Raw genomic sequence first — 20,421 nt, 5'->3', positions numbered from 1 at the left:
GTTAATTCTACTGTTTGTCTTTATCCTCACTAAGATCTAAGGGATTGAGTGAACTCCCACTTCTCCTTATTGGTGATAAGCACGCTGCACATCATAGAATTGTCAGTGATTGAACGCAAATATTAAATGTAAGTGGGAAAAAGTTTTTGGTGATTACCAGCGCTATTTGAAAAAACAGCTGAGGAAGAAGAGTTTAAAATAAATCAAAGCTCAAGTAGATAGGTTATGGGCTACAACTTTTAATTTATAATTGTATGCTATTTGAAATAATGTAGGGACAGCCCCTGGACCCTGAAGTTAAGTTTATTAAAAGGCAGTGTAACATAAATAATACAGATGTCAGAATGGCCTGTGTGATACTGACATAATTATGCATGAGAAGAATCTTTCCTGCTGTCTTCCACCAGTAATAATAATGATAGCAAAGGTGATAGCCAATGTTTATTAAGCCCTTGCTCTGTCCGGTCTTTGTGCTAAATGCTGGTTACTATTTCCCTTGTAAACATCACCCTCCTCTGTTCATTCTTAATAACATGATAGGTATAATTGTAAGTTGTAGAGGAGATAATAGAGTTTATTTAATAAAGGGGTAAAGAGACCACCATTGGCCTTATCTCCTGTTGCCAGTCTACCTGACGGGTGGGGTGGTGTTTGCGTACACCTTCAGCAGTGGAAGTCAATTTATAATGTCTTTTGCACCCTCAGCATCAGCAGGATACTCTGTGTAAGCATTAATTCTGTGAAACATGCAAAGGTGAGAACATGTGGTTACAATAAGACAACTGTGGGTTTAGATCCTGCTTTAGAAACTTTTAGAAGTAAATAGTAATAGTAATAGTAATGTAATGGTTACATTGGCACGCGGCATTCAGTAAATGTTGCAGTAATTTTAACCTGCTGTAAAGTATGATAGCCAATACTACATTATTTTGTCCTTGCTGCCAGAACTGGTTCACAATTGTTGAAAAAAGGCGTTTGTAATAAACATGGAGAAATCTTCTTTGTTTCATAATTTATAAGTTCTTATTTAAATATATAATATTATTGGTAGTAAAACCATAAATCTGTCTTCTTTCTGTCCCCATACTCTCTCTCCATGTAAGTTCTCATCTCTGTCTTCTCCCTGTCATCTCTTTTTGGTACCTACCTATACAGCCAGCTTCAGGGGTATGGATGGATAACTTACTGATGATGGAAATCGTGCTGGTGACTTGAGCAAATGGATTTTTCAGAAAATTTTCAAATAATTTTTATCTTTTACTTAGGATTTGTTTCAAACTTTGAGAAAAGTTACAAGAATCAGAATAGTGCAAAGAATACGCATATGGATAGACTACCATTTACACAGACTCACTACTGTTAACTTTCTATCCCATTTGTTTTACATTCTGTGTGTGTGTGTTTAAATACACATATATAATATTTTATGATTTTTTTCTCCAGACATTTGAAGATAAATTACATAGATCATAGCCCTTTGTTCCTAAATACTTCCGTGTATATTTTCTAAGAATAAAGCTATCTTTTTTTTAAAGATTTTTATTTATTTATTTGACAGAGAGAGAGAGCACAGGTGGGCAGAGGGAGAGGGAGAAGCAGGCTCTCTGCTGAGCAGGGAGCCCAATGCGGGGCTCGATCCCAGTACCCTGGGATCCTGACCTGAGCCGAAGGCAGCTAGCCACTTAACCGACTGAGCCACCGGGTTCCCCTATCTTTTAAAATTTTTAACTGTAGTAATTTTACCATCAATAACAATCTTTTTATCTAACCTGCTTTATTCCAGCTGTGCTGGTTGACCCAGTCATGCCCTTTATACCATTTTTTCCCTCCTCTACTACAGGATCCACTTGTATTTAGTTGTTAGATCTCTTTAATCTGGAAACTTCTGCAACCTTTGTCTTTTATGCTAGTGATTTTTAGGAAAAATACATCTCCCCCTTCCCCTTTTAAAATAGAATATTTCTCGTTTTGGATTTGTCTAGTGTTTCATTATTACTAGATTTCAGCCGGAGTACTAGGTAGGTGAAATTGTGTCCTTCTTGGGGTGTTGTATCTGGAGGTACATGATGTCCACTGATGACGTTAATCATTAGTGACTACCTGGTTAAGGGTTTTTCCACTTTCTCCTTTGTATAATATTTTCTCCCCCCCTTTTAAAAGATTTTATTTATTTATTTGTCAGAGAGAGAGCAAGCGCACAAGCAGGGGGAGTGGCAGGCAGAGAGAGAAGCAGGCTCCCTGCTGAGCAAGGAGCCTGATGCGGGACTCGATCCCAGGACCCTGATGCGGGACTGATCCCAGGACCCTGGGATCATGACCTGAGCTGAAGGCAGACGCTTAACTGATGGAGCTACCCAGGCACCCCATATTTTCTCCCTTGTAACTAATCAGTGATTGATGAAGATACAGTGTATGACCATGCAGGTATCCTGCTCCCCGCCAAAATTTCCCCCAGATTAAGCATCCATTGATGATTCTTGCCATATCCAATCTTTACTGCGATGCTTGCTAATTGTGTAGCAGGAACATTTAAAGTTATACTTCAGCTTTATACAGGAGTAGCTTTTTATTTTTATTTTTTATTTTTTAATTTTTTTAAATTTATTTTTAATTTTTAAAGATTTTATTTATTTATTTGACAGAGATAGAGACAGCCAGCGAGAGAGGGAACACAAGCAGGGGGAGTGGGAGAGGAAGAAGCAGGCTCATAGCGGAGGAGCCTGATGTGGGACTCGATCCCGAAACGCTGGGATCACGCCCTGAGCCGGAGGCAGACGCTTAACCGCTGTGCCACCCAGGCGCCCCAGGAGTAGCTTTGTAAAAACAGATACAGAAATATTTTTTTTTACACAATTTGATGTATTTCTTTCCAAATTAAATTGCAAGATACAAAAACATAAAACTGTGCCTTATCCTAACCTTTTTCAATCCAAATAATTAGGAAGGGAAGGAAAAATTTAGTATTTTACATTTTTTCATGTTATGATGCCTGGGCTTACTTAATGTTTAGAAAAATGCAACTCATATTGGTAAATGCAAGTATATGTATTTCTTTCAAATACATATGCTTATTGGCTTTGTTGAAGGGAAAAACAAATCCAAAATATAGGTGTAATTTTTTTAAGAATACACTTAATAGAAAATTATATTTTCTTCTGACTCATAAATTAAAGCTTAAAACTAAACAGTTTATATTCTATCTACCACAACCCTGGTAGAATGGTTGCCAAACTTTATAGAGATGTTTATGACTTTGGTTCTTTTCCTCTAAGGTCCAGATTAAATGTAAAATTTCATTGCTTTTAAGTGGGGTCTGCTTATGGGGCTACACAATGTGGTCTACTTTATTTAGCTTGTCCTGTAGAAAGAACCGTGAGCACCTCTTTTGTTTTTTTGTTTGCTCTCAGAGAGAGTGCAAGGTCGGGGAGGGCAGAGAGAGAGGGACGAGAATCTTAAGCAGGTTCCACGCCCAGAGCCCAATGTGGGGCTCAATCTCAGGACCCTGCGATGAAATTGGGAGTCAAACGCTTAACCTGCTGAGCCACCCAGGCATCCCATTTGTTTTTTAATATGTATTTATTACCATGTTATGAATACCTGCACATTTACAGGTGAGGGGCACAGAAAAAAGCTGGGTGAAGTGCTGTAAAGGTACCAGAGTGGTAACAGAGACAAAGAGAAGTAGACCAAGAGTTCTTTCCCTACTGGTATTAACTTAGTTAAAATATCAAATTTTAGTGTTTTCAAACCCATAGGGAGGCTTTGGGACAGGTTTTTGCCTTTTGCACAGGTGTCCTGGACCTGTGCATAGGAAATTCTTTTTTTTTTTTAAATTTTATTTTATTTATTCATTCGACAGAGATAGAGACAGCCAGCGAGAGAGGGAACACAAGCAGGGGGAGTGGGAGAGGAAGAAGCAGACTCACAGCAGAAGAGCCTGATGTGGGGCTTGATCCCGTAACGCCAGGATCACGCCCTGAGCCGAAGGCAGATGCTCAACTGCTGTGCCACCCAGGCGCCCCTCTTTTTTTTTTTATTAAGATTTTATTTATTTGTGTGAGAGAGAGAGGGTGTGTGTGCCCACAGCACGGGGTGGGGGGGAGGGACAGAGGGAGAGGGAGGAGCAGACTCCCTGCTGAGTAGGGAGCCCAATATGGGCTCCATCCCAAGACCCTGAGATCATGACCTGAGCTGAAGGCGGACACTCAACCGACTGAGCCACCCAGGTGCCCCTGCTTTGGAAGTTCTTATTAAAATTGCAGTAGCGTACAGATAAGGGAGGATAACCACCTTAGCACTACAAATGGGATAAAAATCGACTGTGTACTAGAAATGATTTTTTTTTTTTAAAGAGCTGGTGGGTCAGGTCCGAGCCTTTGCCAGCTGACACTTACGTCTCCTGACAGCCTGTTGTGACACCACCTATGACCTGTGTCAGTGGGGAGCTGTGAATGTGGAGGAGCAGTGACAGGCATCCCCACGCTCCCCCAATGGCTGCTTTCGTCCTTCCCTTCTAGCCACAGATATTTAAGGAATCATGTGTTAGCCCCTTTGCGTGGAGCTGGAGGTACACGTTGCTACAGGCAGGTTCTCTCCCTTGGGAGCTGCCAGTCCAGTTTTTAACCTGGTGGTTGGAGGAATGTGTGATTGTACTTACGTTGCTCTCGCTCAGGGTGCTGTGAAAAGGTGAGATGGGAGCTTCTGAAAGAAAAACCCATGCAAAGGCCACATGGGGCATATTTGAGGAAAACAGAGAAGTCACCAGGATAAGGGAGTCAGACTTGGGGGGGGTGCCTGGGTGGCTCAGTCGGTTAAGCATCTGACTCTTGATTTTGGCTCAGATCATGATCTCGGGGTTGTGGCTATGTGCTCAGTAGGGACTCTGCTTAAGATTCTCTCTCTCACTCTCCCTCTGCCCCTCCTTCCTGCATGCTCACTCTCTTTCTCTCTCATAAATAAATCTTAAAAAAAGAGAGAGAGAATCAGGTTGGGACCACATCTTACAGGGTCCTGTGAAAATATGTGCCTTTATTCTAAAAAGTATTTTATTCTGACTAAAACCTAAATTCCTAGTTCCAAAGGTGAAACTCAAAGGGCTGGTTCTGTGCTAAGCATTTTATGTGTATTAATTTATTTCTGTCTCACAACAGTGCTATGAGTTAAGTTTTTCTAAGCATAGTGAGAAACTCAGAAATCATAAAGGAAAGATCTGATAAATTTAACCATGCCAAGATGAATTTCTGTGGAAAAAGATTACCACAAACAGTGAAAAGTGCAAAAAGCTAAGATGAATATTTGCCACACGTATAATAAAGGGTCATTTTCTGGTTATATCAAGAGCTCCTATAAATCAGTAAGAAGAAAAAAAATGCAAGAGAAAATGAACAATGACAAACTGACAACTCACAGAAAAGGAAGAAAAGGGGCTTTGAAAACATGAAAAAGTGCTTAGTGTCACACAGAAATGCAAACTAGGATGGTACTTTTTTTCATGAATCAGATCGACAAAGATGAAAAAAATTGGTAATATATGCAGTATTGGCAAAAGTGAGAGAAAACGGGCTTTCACACTCAATTTATGGGAATGGAAACTTGTACCTTCTTTTGAGTGCAGCTGGGGAGATTTGTCAAAGTGAAAGGCAAACTCTTGCCAAAGCAATTTTCTGAAAATTTAATTTATGGATGTACTTGAGAAAATGTATAATGATGATTGTAAAGAATGTCTTCTGCTGTATTGTTTGTTTTTTTTTGGATTTGCAAATACAGTTTATTTTGCAGAAATTCAACATTATGAACAGCAGTCATCTCCCACCCCCACCCCCGCCCTGCTGGGTGCAGACCATGCTTTACAGAGAGTGAGCAGTGATGCAGCCCTACTATTTTGGAGGGAGATTCAGGAGTGATGGAACCTGCCTGCACCATGTCCTGCCAGCTCCCCCCCCCCCCCGCCCTGCCACAGAGAGTGCTGGGGGCTAGGGAGAGGGAGAGAGAGAATCTCAAGCAGACTCCCCACTGAGCGCAGAGTGCAAGATGGGGCTCAGTCGTACAACCCTGAGATCATGACCTGAGCCAAAACCAAGAGTCGGTCGCTTAACCGACTGAGCCACCCAGGTGCTCCTGTGCTGCATTATTTGTAATAACAAAACCCAGGCATAATATAAATGTCCTATAATGGGAATTGAATTCTTGGGGGTATATTCATACGATGGAATATTGTGTAGCTGTTAAAAACAATGTACTCTTGTAGAAGGATCTTTGAGTTGTAGTTAGTGAAAAAAATTGGGGTGTAGATCAGAGGATTCCATGTTTGCACACATGCATTTGTTACTGTGTCCTTTTTATAGATGAGTTAACAGTGAAGTGAAATCACTAGCCCATGGTCACACAGAGCTGGGATGTGAACGAGGACAGTAGCTGCAGCCTGTGTGATTTTTTTCTCAAGGCCAATCAGAATGATGTGTAGATTCCCCCTAAAACACTAGTGACATGGTATAGGAAAAACTAAAAATAAAATGAATTTCAGTTAATGTAAACAGCAGGAATATGTCTGCATTCTTGCCTTTTCTGATTATTTCTTGTCAGAACAATCTTACGTTTATTATTACGATTGTCAATAATAGTGTCTAACTTTTAGTGCTTAGTGTGCACCAACACTTGGACAGCTAAGCATCTCGAACTTAACACGTACCAAATCTAACCCTTGATTTCCCTTTCCCCACCCTTTCCAAAATTCCAGCCTTCTAATTGACTAGACTCCAACCTAGGAGTGTACTTACTCCTTTCTTTCCCATTCCACGTATAATCCTTTAGGAAATCCTGTTGGCTACCCTCAAGATATTCCTAGTTGGACTATTTGTCACTCCTCCCACCGCTGCCACCTTGGTTCTTGGTACCATCATTTCTTGTCTGGATTATTTACCACGGTGGCTTTCTTGACTGACTTGTGTGTGATCCCTGCACAGTACTTTGAAAGGTGATTTAAAAATGTAAGTCAGATCGTGTCGCTCCTCTGCCTGAACCTTTCAGTCCTTTCCCATTTCACAAAAAATAAAGGTTGAAGTTTCTACAGCGTCTCCGAGGCCCTACGTCTTCTGGCTCTTTTTAACCCACTGGCTTCCTCTACCCGTCTGTCCCTTGCCCATTCTGCCCCAGCCACCCTGGCCCCTTGCATACATGTCGTGTATGGTCCACCCCTTGCCTGGTACGCCCCTCTCCTTTATAGGGGCGTGTTGCTGCCTTGCTTCGGCCTGGTCTTGTCAGACGTTACCTTGTCCCTGAGGCCCTCCCCGTATATCCCGTATAAGTAGCATCCCTCTCACTGCTTTATTCCTCTTTCTTTTTTTAATTTTTTTTTTAAGATTTTATATATTTATTTGTGGGGCGCCTGGGTGGCGCAGTCGTTAAGCGTCTGCCTTCGGCTCAGGGTGTGATCCCAGCGTTCTGGGATCGAGCCCCACATCAGGCTTCTCCACTGGGAGCCTGCTTCTTCCTCTCCCACTCCCCCTGCTTGTGTTCCCTCTCTCGCTGCCTGTCTCTGTCAAATAAATAAAAAAAATCTTTAAAAAAAAAAGATTTTATATATTTATTTGAGAGACCAAGAGTGTGAGAGAGAGAACATGAGCAGGGGAGAGGGGCAGAGGGAGAGGGAGAAGCAGACTTCCCACCGAGCAGGGAGCCTGAGGTGGGGCTTGATCCCAAAGAGTCGGGTGCTCAACCGAGTGAGCCACCAAGGTGCCCCACTGCTTTATTCCTCTTGTAGCAGTTATCACCATCTGACATTTTATTTATCTACTTTTCTTTTCTTTTCTTTTTTTTTTTTTATCTCCTCCATTGCAAAGAAGCCCTCTTGAGGGCAGGGATGTTATTCTGTTAACTGGCGTGCCATCCTTAGTGCCTGTGATAGGTACTCAGTGTTTGTGGAATGAGTGGATTTCGTAAGCCCTCTTTTTTATTATCCCAGTTTATTCTTTTTTATTTTCGTTTTTTATTTATTTTGTTTTTTTGCCCAGTCCCTATTCTTTTTTTTTTTCAACAGCTTTATTGAAATATAATTCACATACCATACATATTTAAAGGACACAGCTCAGTGGTTTTTAGTATATTCACATACTGCACTATAATCTTAGGACATTTTCATCACCTCAAAAAGAAACCGTGCACCTATTAGGTACCCCTTCTCAAAGCAAGCGCTAATCTACTTTCTGTCTCTACGGATTTGCTTATTCAGGACAGTTCACATGAATGGAGTCATACAGCATGTGGCCTCCTGTGTCTGGTTTCTTTCCTTTAGCATAATATTTTTGAGGTTCATCCAAATTGTAGCATATATCAGTACTTCATTACTTTTTAAAAAGATTTTATTTATGTATTTATTTATTTGAGAGAGAGAGAAAACAGGAGTGGGGGAGGGGCAGATGGGGAGGGAAAGAGAGAATCTCTCAAGCAGACACGTGGAGCCCAACATGGGGCTCGATCCCACGACCCCAAGATCATGACCCAAAACCAGGAGTCCATCGCTCAACTGACCGAGCCATCCAGGCACCCCCAGTACTTTGTTACTTCTAATTGCTGACTGATAGTATACTGTATGGATTCTCAGTTTATTCTTAAAAGGAACATAAGAATTATCATTGCAAAAAAAAAATGATCAGTCATTGCCTTTTTGAGGATGATGAATCTGAGGTGGAAAGAACTTGCCCAGGTGGCTGAGCTAGTGAGTTGTAGAGCTCAGATGTGCACCTGGGTCTCTGTGATCAGAGCTCTAACCACAAGGCTGCAGAGCTTCCCATGTCCTTAATGCACGATGTATGACAGCTTTTCACCCTCGCGTGTTCTGTTCTTCACTGTTGTAACACACTTTAATTGGGCCAGTATTTGTTGAGGAGTCTTGAAAGTTCATTTGATCGTCAGTATCAGGACTCTACATTTAATAATTGACGTATGTTCCATGGAGGATTGAATTAGCCTATAAAGGCCCCAGATAGTTTGACTTCAGAAATTACTCTTTTTACCACAAATCTTGGTGACTTTTGGAATCCATGAGGGAAATCTTGCTGGGAACTAGAGCGGAATCCTCTGAAGTAGCTGGCATTCATGGTAGACTTGGTTATTTGTGTGTTTTTTAAAACTTTTTGTTTTGAAATAATTTCAAATTTATACAAATGTTGTAAGAATAATACAGACAACTTCTGTTTACTTTTACTTTTATTTTATTTTATTTTTTAAAAAGATTTTATTTATTTATTTGACAGAGAGAGAGAGCCAGCGAGAGAGGGAACACAAGCAGGGGGAGTGAGAGAGGAAGAAGCAGGCTCCCAGTGGAGCAGGGAGCCTGATGCGGGGCTCGATCCCAGTACCCTGGGATCAAACCCTGAGCCGAAGGCAGACGCTTAATGACTGAGCCAGAGCCACCCAGGCGCCCCTACTTCTGTTTACTTTTAACCCAGATTTAGCAACCAGCATTGTACCACATTTGCCCTCCCCCATATATATATACACATTGTATGTATAACTTCATTCTGAACCATCTGAGTAAGTTCCAGATATGATGTCTTGGTACTCTAAAATACTTCAGTGTGTATTTCCTAAAAACAGAGACACAGACGTAATTAGAGTGCACTTGTCGAAATCAGGAAATTTACATTATAATGGTATGATCATCAAATTCCTACCTCCCCCTGGTCAATGATACAGTCCAGAAAGAACCATGCAGTATATTACTTGTGTCCTGTCTCTGGACTGTAATCTGGAAAGTTCTTTGGATGTCCCCTCCCCCTTCACAGTTTTGACATTTTTGAAGAGTATGTACCAGTTAGTTAGTAGAATGTCATGCACTTGGGGTTTGTCTGATGTTCCTCATAATTAGATTAGGTAATGCATTTTTGGCAGGAATATCACAGAAACAGCACGTGTTCTTCTCAGTGCGTGATGTCAGGAGGCACATGATGCCAGTTTAATCTGGTTACGGTAGTATCTGTCAAGTTCTCCACTGTGAAGTTCATTAGTATTTTTTATTTGTTAATTAACAAGTAATTAATAAGCACTTTGTGGGGAGGTACTTTGAGTTGCTGTAAATACCCTGTCCTTCCCAAAATGTCCACCCACCAGTTTGTTTTTTTAAAGATTATTTTATTTATTTATGTGAGAGAGAGTGAGAGAGAGAGCATGAGAAGGGGGAGGGTCAGAGGGAGAAGCACACTCCCCACTGAGCAGGGAGCCTGATACGGGACTTAATCCTGGGACTCCAGAATCATGACCTGAGCCGAAGGCAGTCACTCAACCGACTGAGCCCCCTGGGCGCCCCCACCACCAGTTTTAGGGTCCTGTGAGTTTTCTTGCCTGAACTACTAGTAGTGATTTTCTATTTTTTTTCTATTTCTATTTCTAATTTTTTCTATTTTTAATTTTTTCTATTTCTATTTCTAATTTTCTTATTCTGCTATTCCTCCTATATTTATTAATCATTCTTTGTGATTCTACTGCAGAGAGCTTTCCCTTTGTCCATATGTATTTTTTTTTTTTTAAGATTTTAGTTTTTTATCTGAGAGAGAGAGCTCGAGAGCACTAGCACGGGGAGCGGCAGAGGGAGAGGGAGAAGCAGGCCCCCCAACCCCGAGCAGAGTACTGTGGTACAGTGAGGTGTTCCAAGCTCATCTTACTGTTAGCGCCCCAGACCTGGAATCAGCTCTTTCTCCAAGGAACCCAGTTCTTTTTGTTGGAGAATGGTATTTAGAAACCATGAAAACGATGCTGGTTTTGCTGATGGCTACTGGGGTGTCGTTGCTTCCTGGCTGTTTTAGAAGAGAGCTAGGAAGAAACGTTATGTATATGCACGCACAAATGCACGTAGACATACACAGAACCATACATCTGTGTTTCTATAGCGGTCTCTATATGTGTATTAAAAACTAGAGTTTACATTACCTCCACTTCTAATCTGGTTTATTCTGGTTTTCTCCCTTTCCATATTTGTATCCCCTCTCCAATAGTGGGAAACCTGGCTCTCATTATCCTTAATATGTTTATTTATTCACTAGTTTCTTTCCTTACTTGTTTAATTCTGCTCTATGTGTTCAATCTCCTGACCACATGGACTATCTTTCCAGACTTCGGGCTCGGCTTAATACTCATACCCCCAGGCCCAGTCCCACTGACCATGCCCCGGGCCCTACCGACTGCGCTAGCAGGATCCCAGGCTCCTACCAAGAGGAAGTCGAGGGGGCAGTGACCAAGGAGAAGAGGGGGAAGAGGAAGGGAAGGTCCCATTTTATATTTTTATTAGCCACTCTACGCATGGCATTTTAGCTGTGATGGTGTGGAAAGTAGTGCTGATGGAGTCTTTTGGTCTTCATTGCTTTCTCTATTTTTCTCTCATTCAAGATGGTTTCACCCAAACATCACTGGCGTGGAGGCAGAAAACCTGCTGTTGACAAGAGGAGTTGATGGCAGTTTTTTGGCAAGGCCCAGTAAAAGTAACCCTGGAGACTTCACCCTTTCCGTCAGGTAAGTTGGAAGAAAAAGAGAACCCTGCAGGGGTTTTTCAGGAGGGAAAAGTTACCCCCCCCCCCAGGACAACTTGCTACCCTCAATGAGAGTTTGTAGGCCTGGCCCACGTGTCAGATGCAAGTCAAGCCCACTTGTGGGGCTCCGGTGTGGCCTCCTGAGAGGGCGCGTGAGAATGCGGCAGAAGGGGCATCATGATGGGCATTTCTTCTCCCCTGAGAGACCCCCGAGGGTGAGGTGGACAGAGTGTTGCGAGTCTTTAAGCCATGCACTGCCCGATCCTGGTTCCACTCATCCTGAACCTGGTTGCCTGCATTTTTCCTTTTCCTTCTGTTGATTTTTTAATGGGAAAAATGCTTTTTAAGAGTTTCTTCGGATCGCTTTTCTTTTTCAAGAAATTAACATCACTGAGGAAGTTGTGGTCCCGTTTGTTCCCCTGCCCAGTCCCATTCCCCTCCCTCTTTCCCCAGAGGAAACCACCGTCGAGAGGTTGGCATATATCCTTCCTGAATGTGTTTTTATACTTGTACTGTCTTGGTATTATTGTGAACAATATAAAGTTGGTCTGTGTGTTTTTAGAATTCACACGCATGGTCTTATATCTATTATTCTGCAACTTCCTTTTTAAAGTTTTTGAGTTCTCTGTTGGTACATATAGAGCTAATTATTCCTTTTAATGGCCTACATAATTTACTTACTTCCTTACTTAAAAATAGCAATAATAAAAGCAAATTCATAAAGCGGTAGAGTTATAGCTCCTGGAATAATCTAGAGTAAAGGGAATAGTACATAAGAGAAAGTCAGTTTCTAGAAAAATTCTGTCACACTTGCTCAGAGACATGTAACAGGATATTGATCATACCGTTCCAAAAAATTTAAAACAAACGAAAAACAACCCAGTGTCCCACAATAGAGGGTTAGATAAGCTGTGATAGGTTTATTTAGGATCCCTTCGGGACTTGGGAAATCTTGTTTTGGCTAAGATTAGTTTTTTGAGGAGCGTCTCTCCTTAGCTTTTCCTTGTGAGGTTTTTTTTTTTTTAGATTTTATTTATTTATCTGAGAGAGAGCGCATGCACGACAGAGCATGAGCAGGGAGGAGGGGGAGAGGGAGAGGGAGAAACAGACTCCCCGCTGAGCAGGGAGCCCAGTGCGGGGCTCGATCCCAGGACCCTGAGATCATGACCTGAGCCGAGTGAGCCACCCAGGCGCCCTTCCTTATGTTTTAATACAAGGAATGGGTCTTTCAGTCCTAAGCACTTCTCTCAGCACAGGCTTCTAACTTAGAGTTGTACGATATCTGAGTTGCGAGAGTTTGGACGGAGAGTATATGGTAATGTTGCTGCCGCTGACGGTAGCAAACATGAGGGAGGACTTGACACAGGTGCCAGCCCTTGTGCCAAGCACTCTGCACTTATCACCGTATTTAATTTTCCCAACAAGCTAGGAATAAGTTCCACAATTATCTTCATTTTCTAGGTGAGTAAGCTGAGGCACAGAGGTTAGGTTAGTTAGCTGGTCTCACAGCTAGTCAGCGGCAGAACCAGGACTAGAGTATTGGTGGGATTTTTTCCTCTTTTTCCTCAGCTTTTTATTTTGAAAAGTTGCTGACGTATAGAAAAGTTGAAAGATGAATATAGTGAACACCCACGTTCTCTTCACCTGCCAGCTTTTTGTCATGTTTGCCCTGAGTATGTTTGTGTATATGCTTTTTTGTTCCCCTGAACTCTTTGAAAATAAATTGCAGATAATCAGGATATTTTTTTTTACCTTTATTTTATTTTAAAAAAATCTTAGAGATTTTATTTTTAAGTAATCTCTACACCCAACGTGGAGCTCGAACTCATAACCCCGAGGTCATGAGTCTGCATGCTCTACTGACGAAGCCAGCCAGGCGCCTCTATTTTTACTTTCAAATACTTCAGTGTGTATGTCGGATAAACAAGGGCATTCTCCTGCTTAACTTCAAAATCATTATTATGGGTAATACATTCTAACCTTGCTATAGTAATATTGTCTATTATATAATATATCATCTCTATTCGGATTTCCCTTATTATTAAGTAATGGCTTTTGAAGCAGTTGAGTCTCCCCCCCCCCCCACCTCTCCCTTGCCCCTCCCCCACCCCCAGACTAGATTCAGGAGGATCTCTTCAAGGATCATTCATTGCATTTAATTTTTATGTTTCTAGTCTGTCTCTCTCTCTTCTGACCTTTTCTTTTTATCCCCGTCTTTTGGCTCTTTTGGGCAGTCAGGCCAGTCATTTCTTAGGCTGTCCTCCAATCTCAATTCGCTGATTACATCCGGATGAAATGTTTTTGGCAAACACACTCCAGAGGTGATGCTGGACCACCCCATTATTTCACAGGAGGAAGCACAGAGTGCCTATTTGCACCATCTTCTGGTGCTATTCAGTTTAATTGCTGGATTCAGGTGTTTGCCAGATTTTTCATTACAAAGGCACCTTTTTCTTTTTGTAATTAATCCTTGGTCTGATGGATGATAGTTTGTGAGTATCTTCTTCCCCCAGCATTTTCTCATTTCATGTTTTTAGCATACGCTGATGAAGTTTGGCTGAATAAATCATTATATTGGCACCTGAAAAATTATTTTTCTAATTCTGTTACTTTTCTTCTCTTTTTTTCCGAAGATTTTATTTATTTTTTTGAAAGAGAGAGCATGAGCAGGGGAGGGGGTCAGGCAGGGAGAGACAGAGGGAGAAGCAGACTCCCTGCTGAGCAAGGAGCCAATGTGGGGCTGGATCCCAGGACCTCGAGATCACAAGATCATGACCTGAGCCAAAGGCAGCTGCTTAACCGACTGAGCCACCCGGGTGCCCCAGCCTCATTATTATTTTTGATGTTCAAGTTGCCCCACTTTTGGCCCGCGTGGTTCCTGTATCCTTTTGACATTTCTCCAGTGATCTTTGAATACGTCCTTGCCTTCTGGCTCTGTGAGATGTTTCAGGCCATTTTTATAGTTTTTTTTCCCCCTCAAGCCTGGAATCATTCGTTTCTCTCAAGAACCTTGATTCTTTCAGTGGGGAATGGTGTTCAGAAACCAAGATTTAGAAGCTAGGTGTGTTTATTGCTTCTCAGCCCTCACAGTAGACAGAGCTAGGAAATAAATATTTATATATTTCAAACCAAGTGTTCTTACTGATAGTTCAAGTTTAGTGCAACTTTGTCACCTTTTCTCATTCTGTATTTGTATTTCCCTTCTCCTGTGTGGAGAACCCTGCTTCCAGCAGCAACAAAATATGACCTCACTTGGCCAATTCTATAATAGTTTCAGAATTACTATACCACTGTCATTTCTAACTATGAACCTGTTAAGTGAAGTTTATGACTTTTTCAGTCTTTCTGTTCTTAGAATACATCACTAAAGGCAAACAGTCAGTACTGCTCAAAAGGTACTGGAATTAGTTTTCTTTGTAGTTGTGAGCTAATTAAAAAGTGAGATTCATTTCTTTCTATTTGTATTCAGTGTTTTTCAGGTATTCATCTTTTTCTGATTTTTGTTGATTTAATTGTATTTTTGAATATGTGAAACATTTACAAGATTTAAAAATCAAACTGTAGGAAAAGGTATATTCTGAGAAATCCCATTCTTATATCTATACCTTGCACCATTTCCATCCATCCCTGTAGGTAATCATTTCCCTTAATTTCTAGTTTATCCTTTGGTTTCTTTTTACACATGAAGTAGAATACTAACTATCTTTCTTTAGAGTTTACTTTTTTCTCTTACAGAAATCTTTTAGTGATCTTTTTTTTTTTTTAAAGATTTTATTTATTTATGTGACAGAGAGACAGCCAGCAGAGAGGGAACACAGCAGGGGGAGTGGGAGAGGAAGAAGCAGGCTCCCAGCTGAGGAGCCCGATGCGGGACTCGATCCCAGAACACCGGGATCACGCCCTGAGCCGAAGGCAGACGCTTAACGACTGCGCTACCCAGGCGCCCCTTTAGTGATCTTTCTCATCTTCGTAGTCAACTGAATATCATATACGTTTATACAATTTCCCTATAGATGGGAATTTAGTTTTTTATAATATTTAACAGTGATAGATAAGGCTGCAGTGAATGTGATCCCATTTTGCATATGTTCTGTGCTTTTGAAAAGCTGTCTTCTGGGTGAATGCCGGGAGCGAGGTGACTGGGGCAGAGAGTAAATGCACAGATAGCATTGTTTTTTCAAATTCTTCTCCATAGTTATTGTGCCATTTTGCACTCCCACCGGTCATATACGAGGGGCCCGTTTTTCCACCGCTTCATCATTTGAGTGTGGTCAAGCTTTTCCTTTTCATCAGCTTGATAGGTGAGAAATGGTATCACTGTGAATTTTAATTTTTATTTCTCTCAGGATTGAAGGTGAACTTCCTTTAATGTGTTTAAAGGCCATTTGTATCTCTTTTTGTGAACTGTCCTAGAACCACTGCTTTTTTTTTTTTTTTAAAGATTTTATTTATTTATTCGACAGAGACAGAGACAGCCAGCGAGAGAGGGAACACAAGCAGGGGGAGTGGGAGAGGAAGAAGCAGGCTCATAGCAGAAGAGCCTGATGTGGGGCTCGATCCCGTAACGTCGGGATCACGCCCTGAGCCGAAGGCAGAGGCTCAACCGCTGTGCCACCCAGGCGCCCCTAGAACCACTGCTTTTAACAACTGTACAACACTGCCAAGTTTCACCTTTTATGTTTCTTTGTGTGTGTACAGCTGCCGTTAGAGATGTGCACGTGCCTCCGTGTGTGTGCGTGTGCGCGTGTGCATATGATGTGTCTGTTGTTCCGGTTCTGTGCAGACAATCTAACCTTTATGTTACGTGCCCATGCTTATAATTTGATCATTATGTTACCTTATATTCAGTTCATCAAGGAAGATTCCCACCCGTTTTTTTCCCCTTCCTCCTCCCACTCTCCCTTTTTAATTTTGAGGAAAAAAATACAGAAAACTACATAAAATTATGTACAATCACCCATGTTGTATTTACTGCCAGTCATTTTTTCCTTCAAAATCGAATATAAAATAAAACAAAATTTCCCTTTACTCACCATCCTTGATCCTGTTCTTCCTTTTGTCCCATTGGCAGCTACTCTCATGAGTTTGTTGTACTTCTAATTCATTAAAAAAAAAAAATATATATATATATATGTGTGTGTGTGTGTGTGTGTGTGTATTTGTAATACAATAAGTAACACTACATGGAAATAATATTTTTACAGTAATAAAATGTAACACGTGTATGTATGTCTGTATCTTGAATAATATATAGTTTTGTTTGCGTGTGTGCTTAAATTTTCATAAATGGTACCTGCTGAACATATCATTCTGCATTGTGCTTATTTCATGCACTGTTATGTTTTTGAGATCCATCTTTGTGGCTGTATATTAATGTAGTTCATACCTGAAATATCTTTGTGTTAAGGCATTGAGTAAAGGCTAGAAATGGGAAGCTCAGGTGTTACAGTAGAGTCAGATATAGTTGACCTGAAGGTGAGGGTGACCTGAAGGACCCTTTTTACCCACTGGAAAATGTTGTCACTAAAAATTAAAAGTAGGTATTGTCAGGAACATTAAGGGACGGTTTTTCTTATTTTCTTTAGTTCCCATGTTCTTTTTTCTTTGGTAGAAATGTGTTTATATTTTCCAGAGGCTTCATCAGTAATGCTACAGGGTCAGACTAAAAGCTTATATAGGTCAATGGTATCATTTTGGAAGTGCCCAGCCCCTTGGAGGGCCTTCCCCCTCCGCCCCAAGGTAATAATGAGTGTCCTTGTGATGTATTCATTTGTTCAGAAAACTGAATGGAAATCACAGACTGCCTAGGCTAACTAAAGTACCAAATTTTAGAAACTTTTGGTCAATGTTATGTCAACTCAGTGGGATAGCATTTTAGCCATCTTGTGCTGGAAACTGTCAGTTGTCTGTGTTTTTAAAGTGATTATTTAAGGTATGATTATATACGGTATCTTAAGTGTGCAGTGACATGAATTTTGACAAATGTATTTATTTATGGAACCAATACCACAGTCAGAATATTTTCATCACCCTAGAAGATTCCTTTGTGCCCCTTTCTAATCTCCCTCCTTCTAAGTAGCTACCACTCTTCTCATTTCTTTTTTTTTTAAATTTTTTTAAAGATTTTATTTTATTTATTTGGCAGAGAGAGAGACAGCCAGCGAGAGAGGGAACACAAGCAGGGCGAGTGGGAGAGGAAGAAGCAGGCTCATAGCGGAGGAGCCCTATGTGGGACTCGATCCCATAACGCCGGGGTCACGCCCTGAGCCGAAGGCAGACGCTTAACGACTGCGCCACCCAGGCGCCCCTACTCTTCTCATTTCTAACCCAGACTAATTTTGCTGATTCTACAACTTCATTGACAAATGAAATCATATATATTCATTTGTGTCTGGCTTCTCTCTCTCTCTCTCTCTCTCTCTTTTAAAAAAAGTTTTTAAGTAATCTCTACACATAATGTGGGCCTCAAACTCACAACCCCAAGACCAAGAGTCACATGCTCCCCTGACTAAGCCAGCCAGGCGCCCCCGGCTTCTTTCTCTTAATGCAATGTTTTTGAGATTCATCCAGGTAATTGTATGTATCAGTGTTTTTTGTTTTTTGTTTTTTTTTTAAATTGCTGTAGAGTGTTCTGTGGTATGAGTATGCAACTATTTATTTATCCATTTTGGTGTTAAATGTTTGAGTTTTCAGTATTTTTCTATTCCAAATAAAGCTGTATTGAATATTCTTATACAAGTCCTTGGGTAGCTATACACTTTCATTTTTGGGGGAGAGGACAAAATACTTATGGGTGGATTTACTGGATTAGAAGATAGATGTTTAACTTTAATATATGTGTTTCTATTAATTACTGATGAGAAAAATTATTGTGACTTAATATATGCAATTTGATTGGTCAGACTTCCAAAATAGAAGTGGTAGAAGGAAAAGAAGCCAAGAAACAAAGCCCCTTGTGTTGAAATGGGTCGACTGTGTGGTTTTCACTGACCGCGTTTGTTACAGGAGAAGTGCATACTGGCTTCTTGGGTGTGTTTCAAGGTTTAGGCGAAACCTGGTATTGAATATGTTTACCAGTGTAGCTCTTTATTAGTTTTTGTTTTCCCCCAATGGACTCTTTTAGAAGAAATGGCGCTGTCACCCACATCAAGATTCAGAACACTGGTGATTACTATGACTTGTACGGAGGGGAGAAGTTTGCCACTTTGGCTGAGTTGGTCCAGTATTACATGGAACATCACGGGCAATTAAAAGAGAAGAATGGAGATGTTATTGAGCTTAAATATCCTCTGAACTGTGCAGATCCTACCTCTGAAAGGTCAGTGACTGTGGGGCATCTCTCCCATGCTGTGGCCGTTCTAGAAATGCATTATGGGGCTTTGGCTTTACCTGTCTCCCAAGCTGTAATCTTTGTAACTGAAGTTTTACTGAAGCAAGAATCATAGGATCCGATTATTTTCAGAGTGCCTCTTGTAGAAGCTTCGATTAGTGTTCTTTACACTTAATTTTGCAGGGGTCTCAGACAATTCCTGTATATACTTGGTACCTGCAGTAATTTTAAGATTATTGAACTTGAGCTGATAATCTCTGAGAGTTAGGAGAGGAAAACAAGTGCTACTGGAGGCGCCGAAACAGCCAGCAGTTCTGTGGTAGCTCCCCACCAGCTATTCAGCGATGCCACCAACAGATGTCAGTTTAAGCTCGGAAGCTGAAAAGCAGAGAGCTCAGAGGGTCAGATTTTTCACCAGTTCTGTTATGTTGTATCCACAAATGTGGGAGAATGACCTCACTTAGAGGGAATTAAATTATTTCAGAGATCTTCCCCTTGTGTTGGAACCAAGCTGAGGAGAGCTGGGACCTGACTTATTTTTATTGATTTTATTGGTTTTCTCCATTCCCAGACTCCTCTCTGACTCACTACAAATTCAGGGCCTCTTAATTAGGTTTGTATATTTTATACCTTCAGATAGGTTGCTTCAACTTGCACCTTTATGTCAATGCTGTTAAACAGGCGGATCGTCTGTTTCTTCGGCTACCACTGTAGCTTCAAGCAAAAGGCTGCGAGCCAACTCAGTTTATTTCTGAATGTTACTCTGTTCAGTTGAGGGTGGATGAAAGATAACTCCCAAGTATATTCCTCTAGCGATGAGCCATTAGCGCTATCTGCCACAAGAGTGCTTGCTTTCACCAAGATCCTGAGGGGAGAAGCCACATCAGTAATGTAACTATGTTAAGATTTTTTAAAAAGTTTATTTATTTATTTATTTATTTAATCACTACCCCCCAGCATGAGGCTCGAACTCACGACCCCGAGATCAAGAGTCACAGGCTCTTCTGACTGAGCCAGCCAGGTGCCCCGTTAACATGTTTTTTTAATAATATCTTAGGGTAATGTTGTCTCAGAGTCTGTCCTCTCGTGGCCCGCATCCGGACTCTGGAGTGCTCGGTAAAAATGCCGATTGCTGGGCCCCTTTCAAACTCAGTGTATTGCTATCTCTGGTGGGGAGGCATGGGAATTCACATTTTTAGCAAAATACCTCACCCTTTTTCTAAATGTTATATGCTTTAGAGCTTGAAATGATAACCCAGTACATAGTCCAAAGATAATGACAGCAAACTTGGAGACTGTTGAAGTACTGGTTGGAAATATTAAGAAATTTGGAATGCTTAAATTAATTTATAATGAAAATCCTTTTTTATGTAGTATTCACATACCAAAGCAAGGGCAAACATTCAGCTGAATTTTTTTGTCTCTACCATGACTTTCTATTTTAATTTCTTTCTTTTTTTTTAAAGATTTTATTTCCTTGAGAGAGAGAGAGCACAAGTAGGGGTAGGGGGTGGGGGAGTGGGGAGGGGTAGAAGCAGACTTCCCACCGAGCAGGGAGCCCAAAATGGGGCT

The 20,421-nt window shown here is 41.1% G+C and overlaps 1 protein-coding gene across 1 annotated transcript in view; it reads left to right on the top strand.

Moving 5' to 3' along the window:
- PTPN11 (protein tyrosine phosphatase non-receptor type 11) overlaps window positions 1-20,421 on the top strand; it is a 78,655-nt gene that overhangs the window by 8,506 nt on the left and 49,728 nt on the right. The window contains exons 2-3 of the mRNA XM_026514909.4: window positions 11,380-11,502; window positions 18,643-18,837. Of these exons, the coding sequence (XP_026370694.1) occupies window positions 11,380-11,502; window positions 18,643-18,837 (318 nt within the window). The remainder of the gene's footprint in view (window positions 1-11,379; window positions 11,503-18,642; window positions 18,838-20,421) is intronic.

This window comes from Ursus arctos, unplaced genomic scaffold (assembly GCF_023065955.2).
Source record: "Ursus arctos isolate Adak ecotype North America unplaced genomic scaffold, UrsArc2.0 scaffold_34, whole genome shotgun sequence".
Classification (NCBI taxonomy): domain Eukaryota; kingdom Metazoa; phylum Chordata; class Mammalia; order Carnivora; family Ursidae; genus Ursus; species Ursus arctos.
Note: the sequence above shows the minus strand (reverse complement) of the source record. Positions and strands in the feature narration are given on the sequence as shown.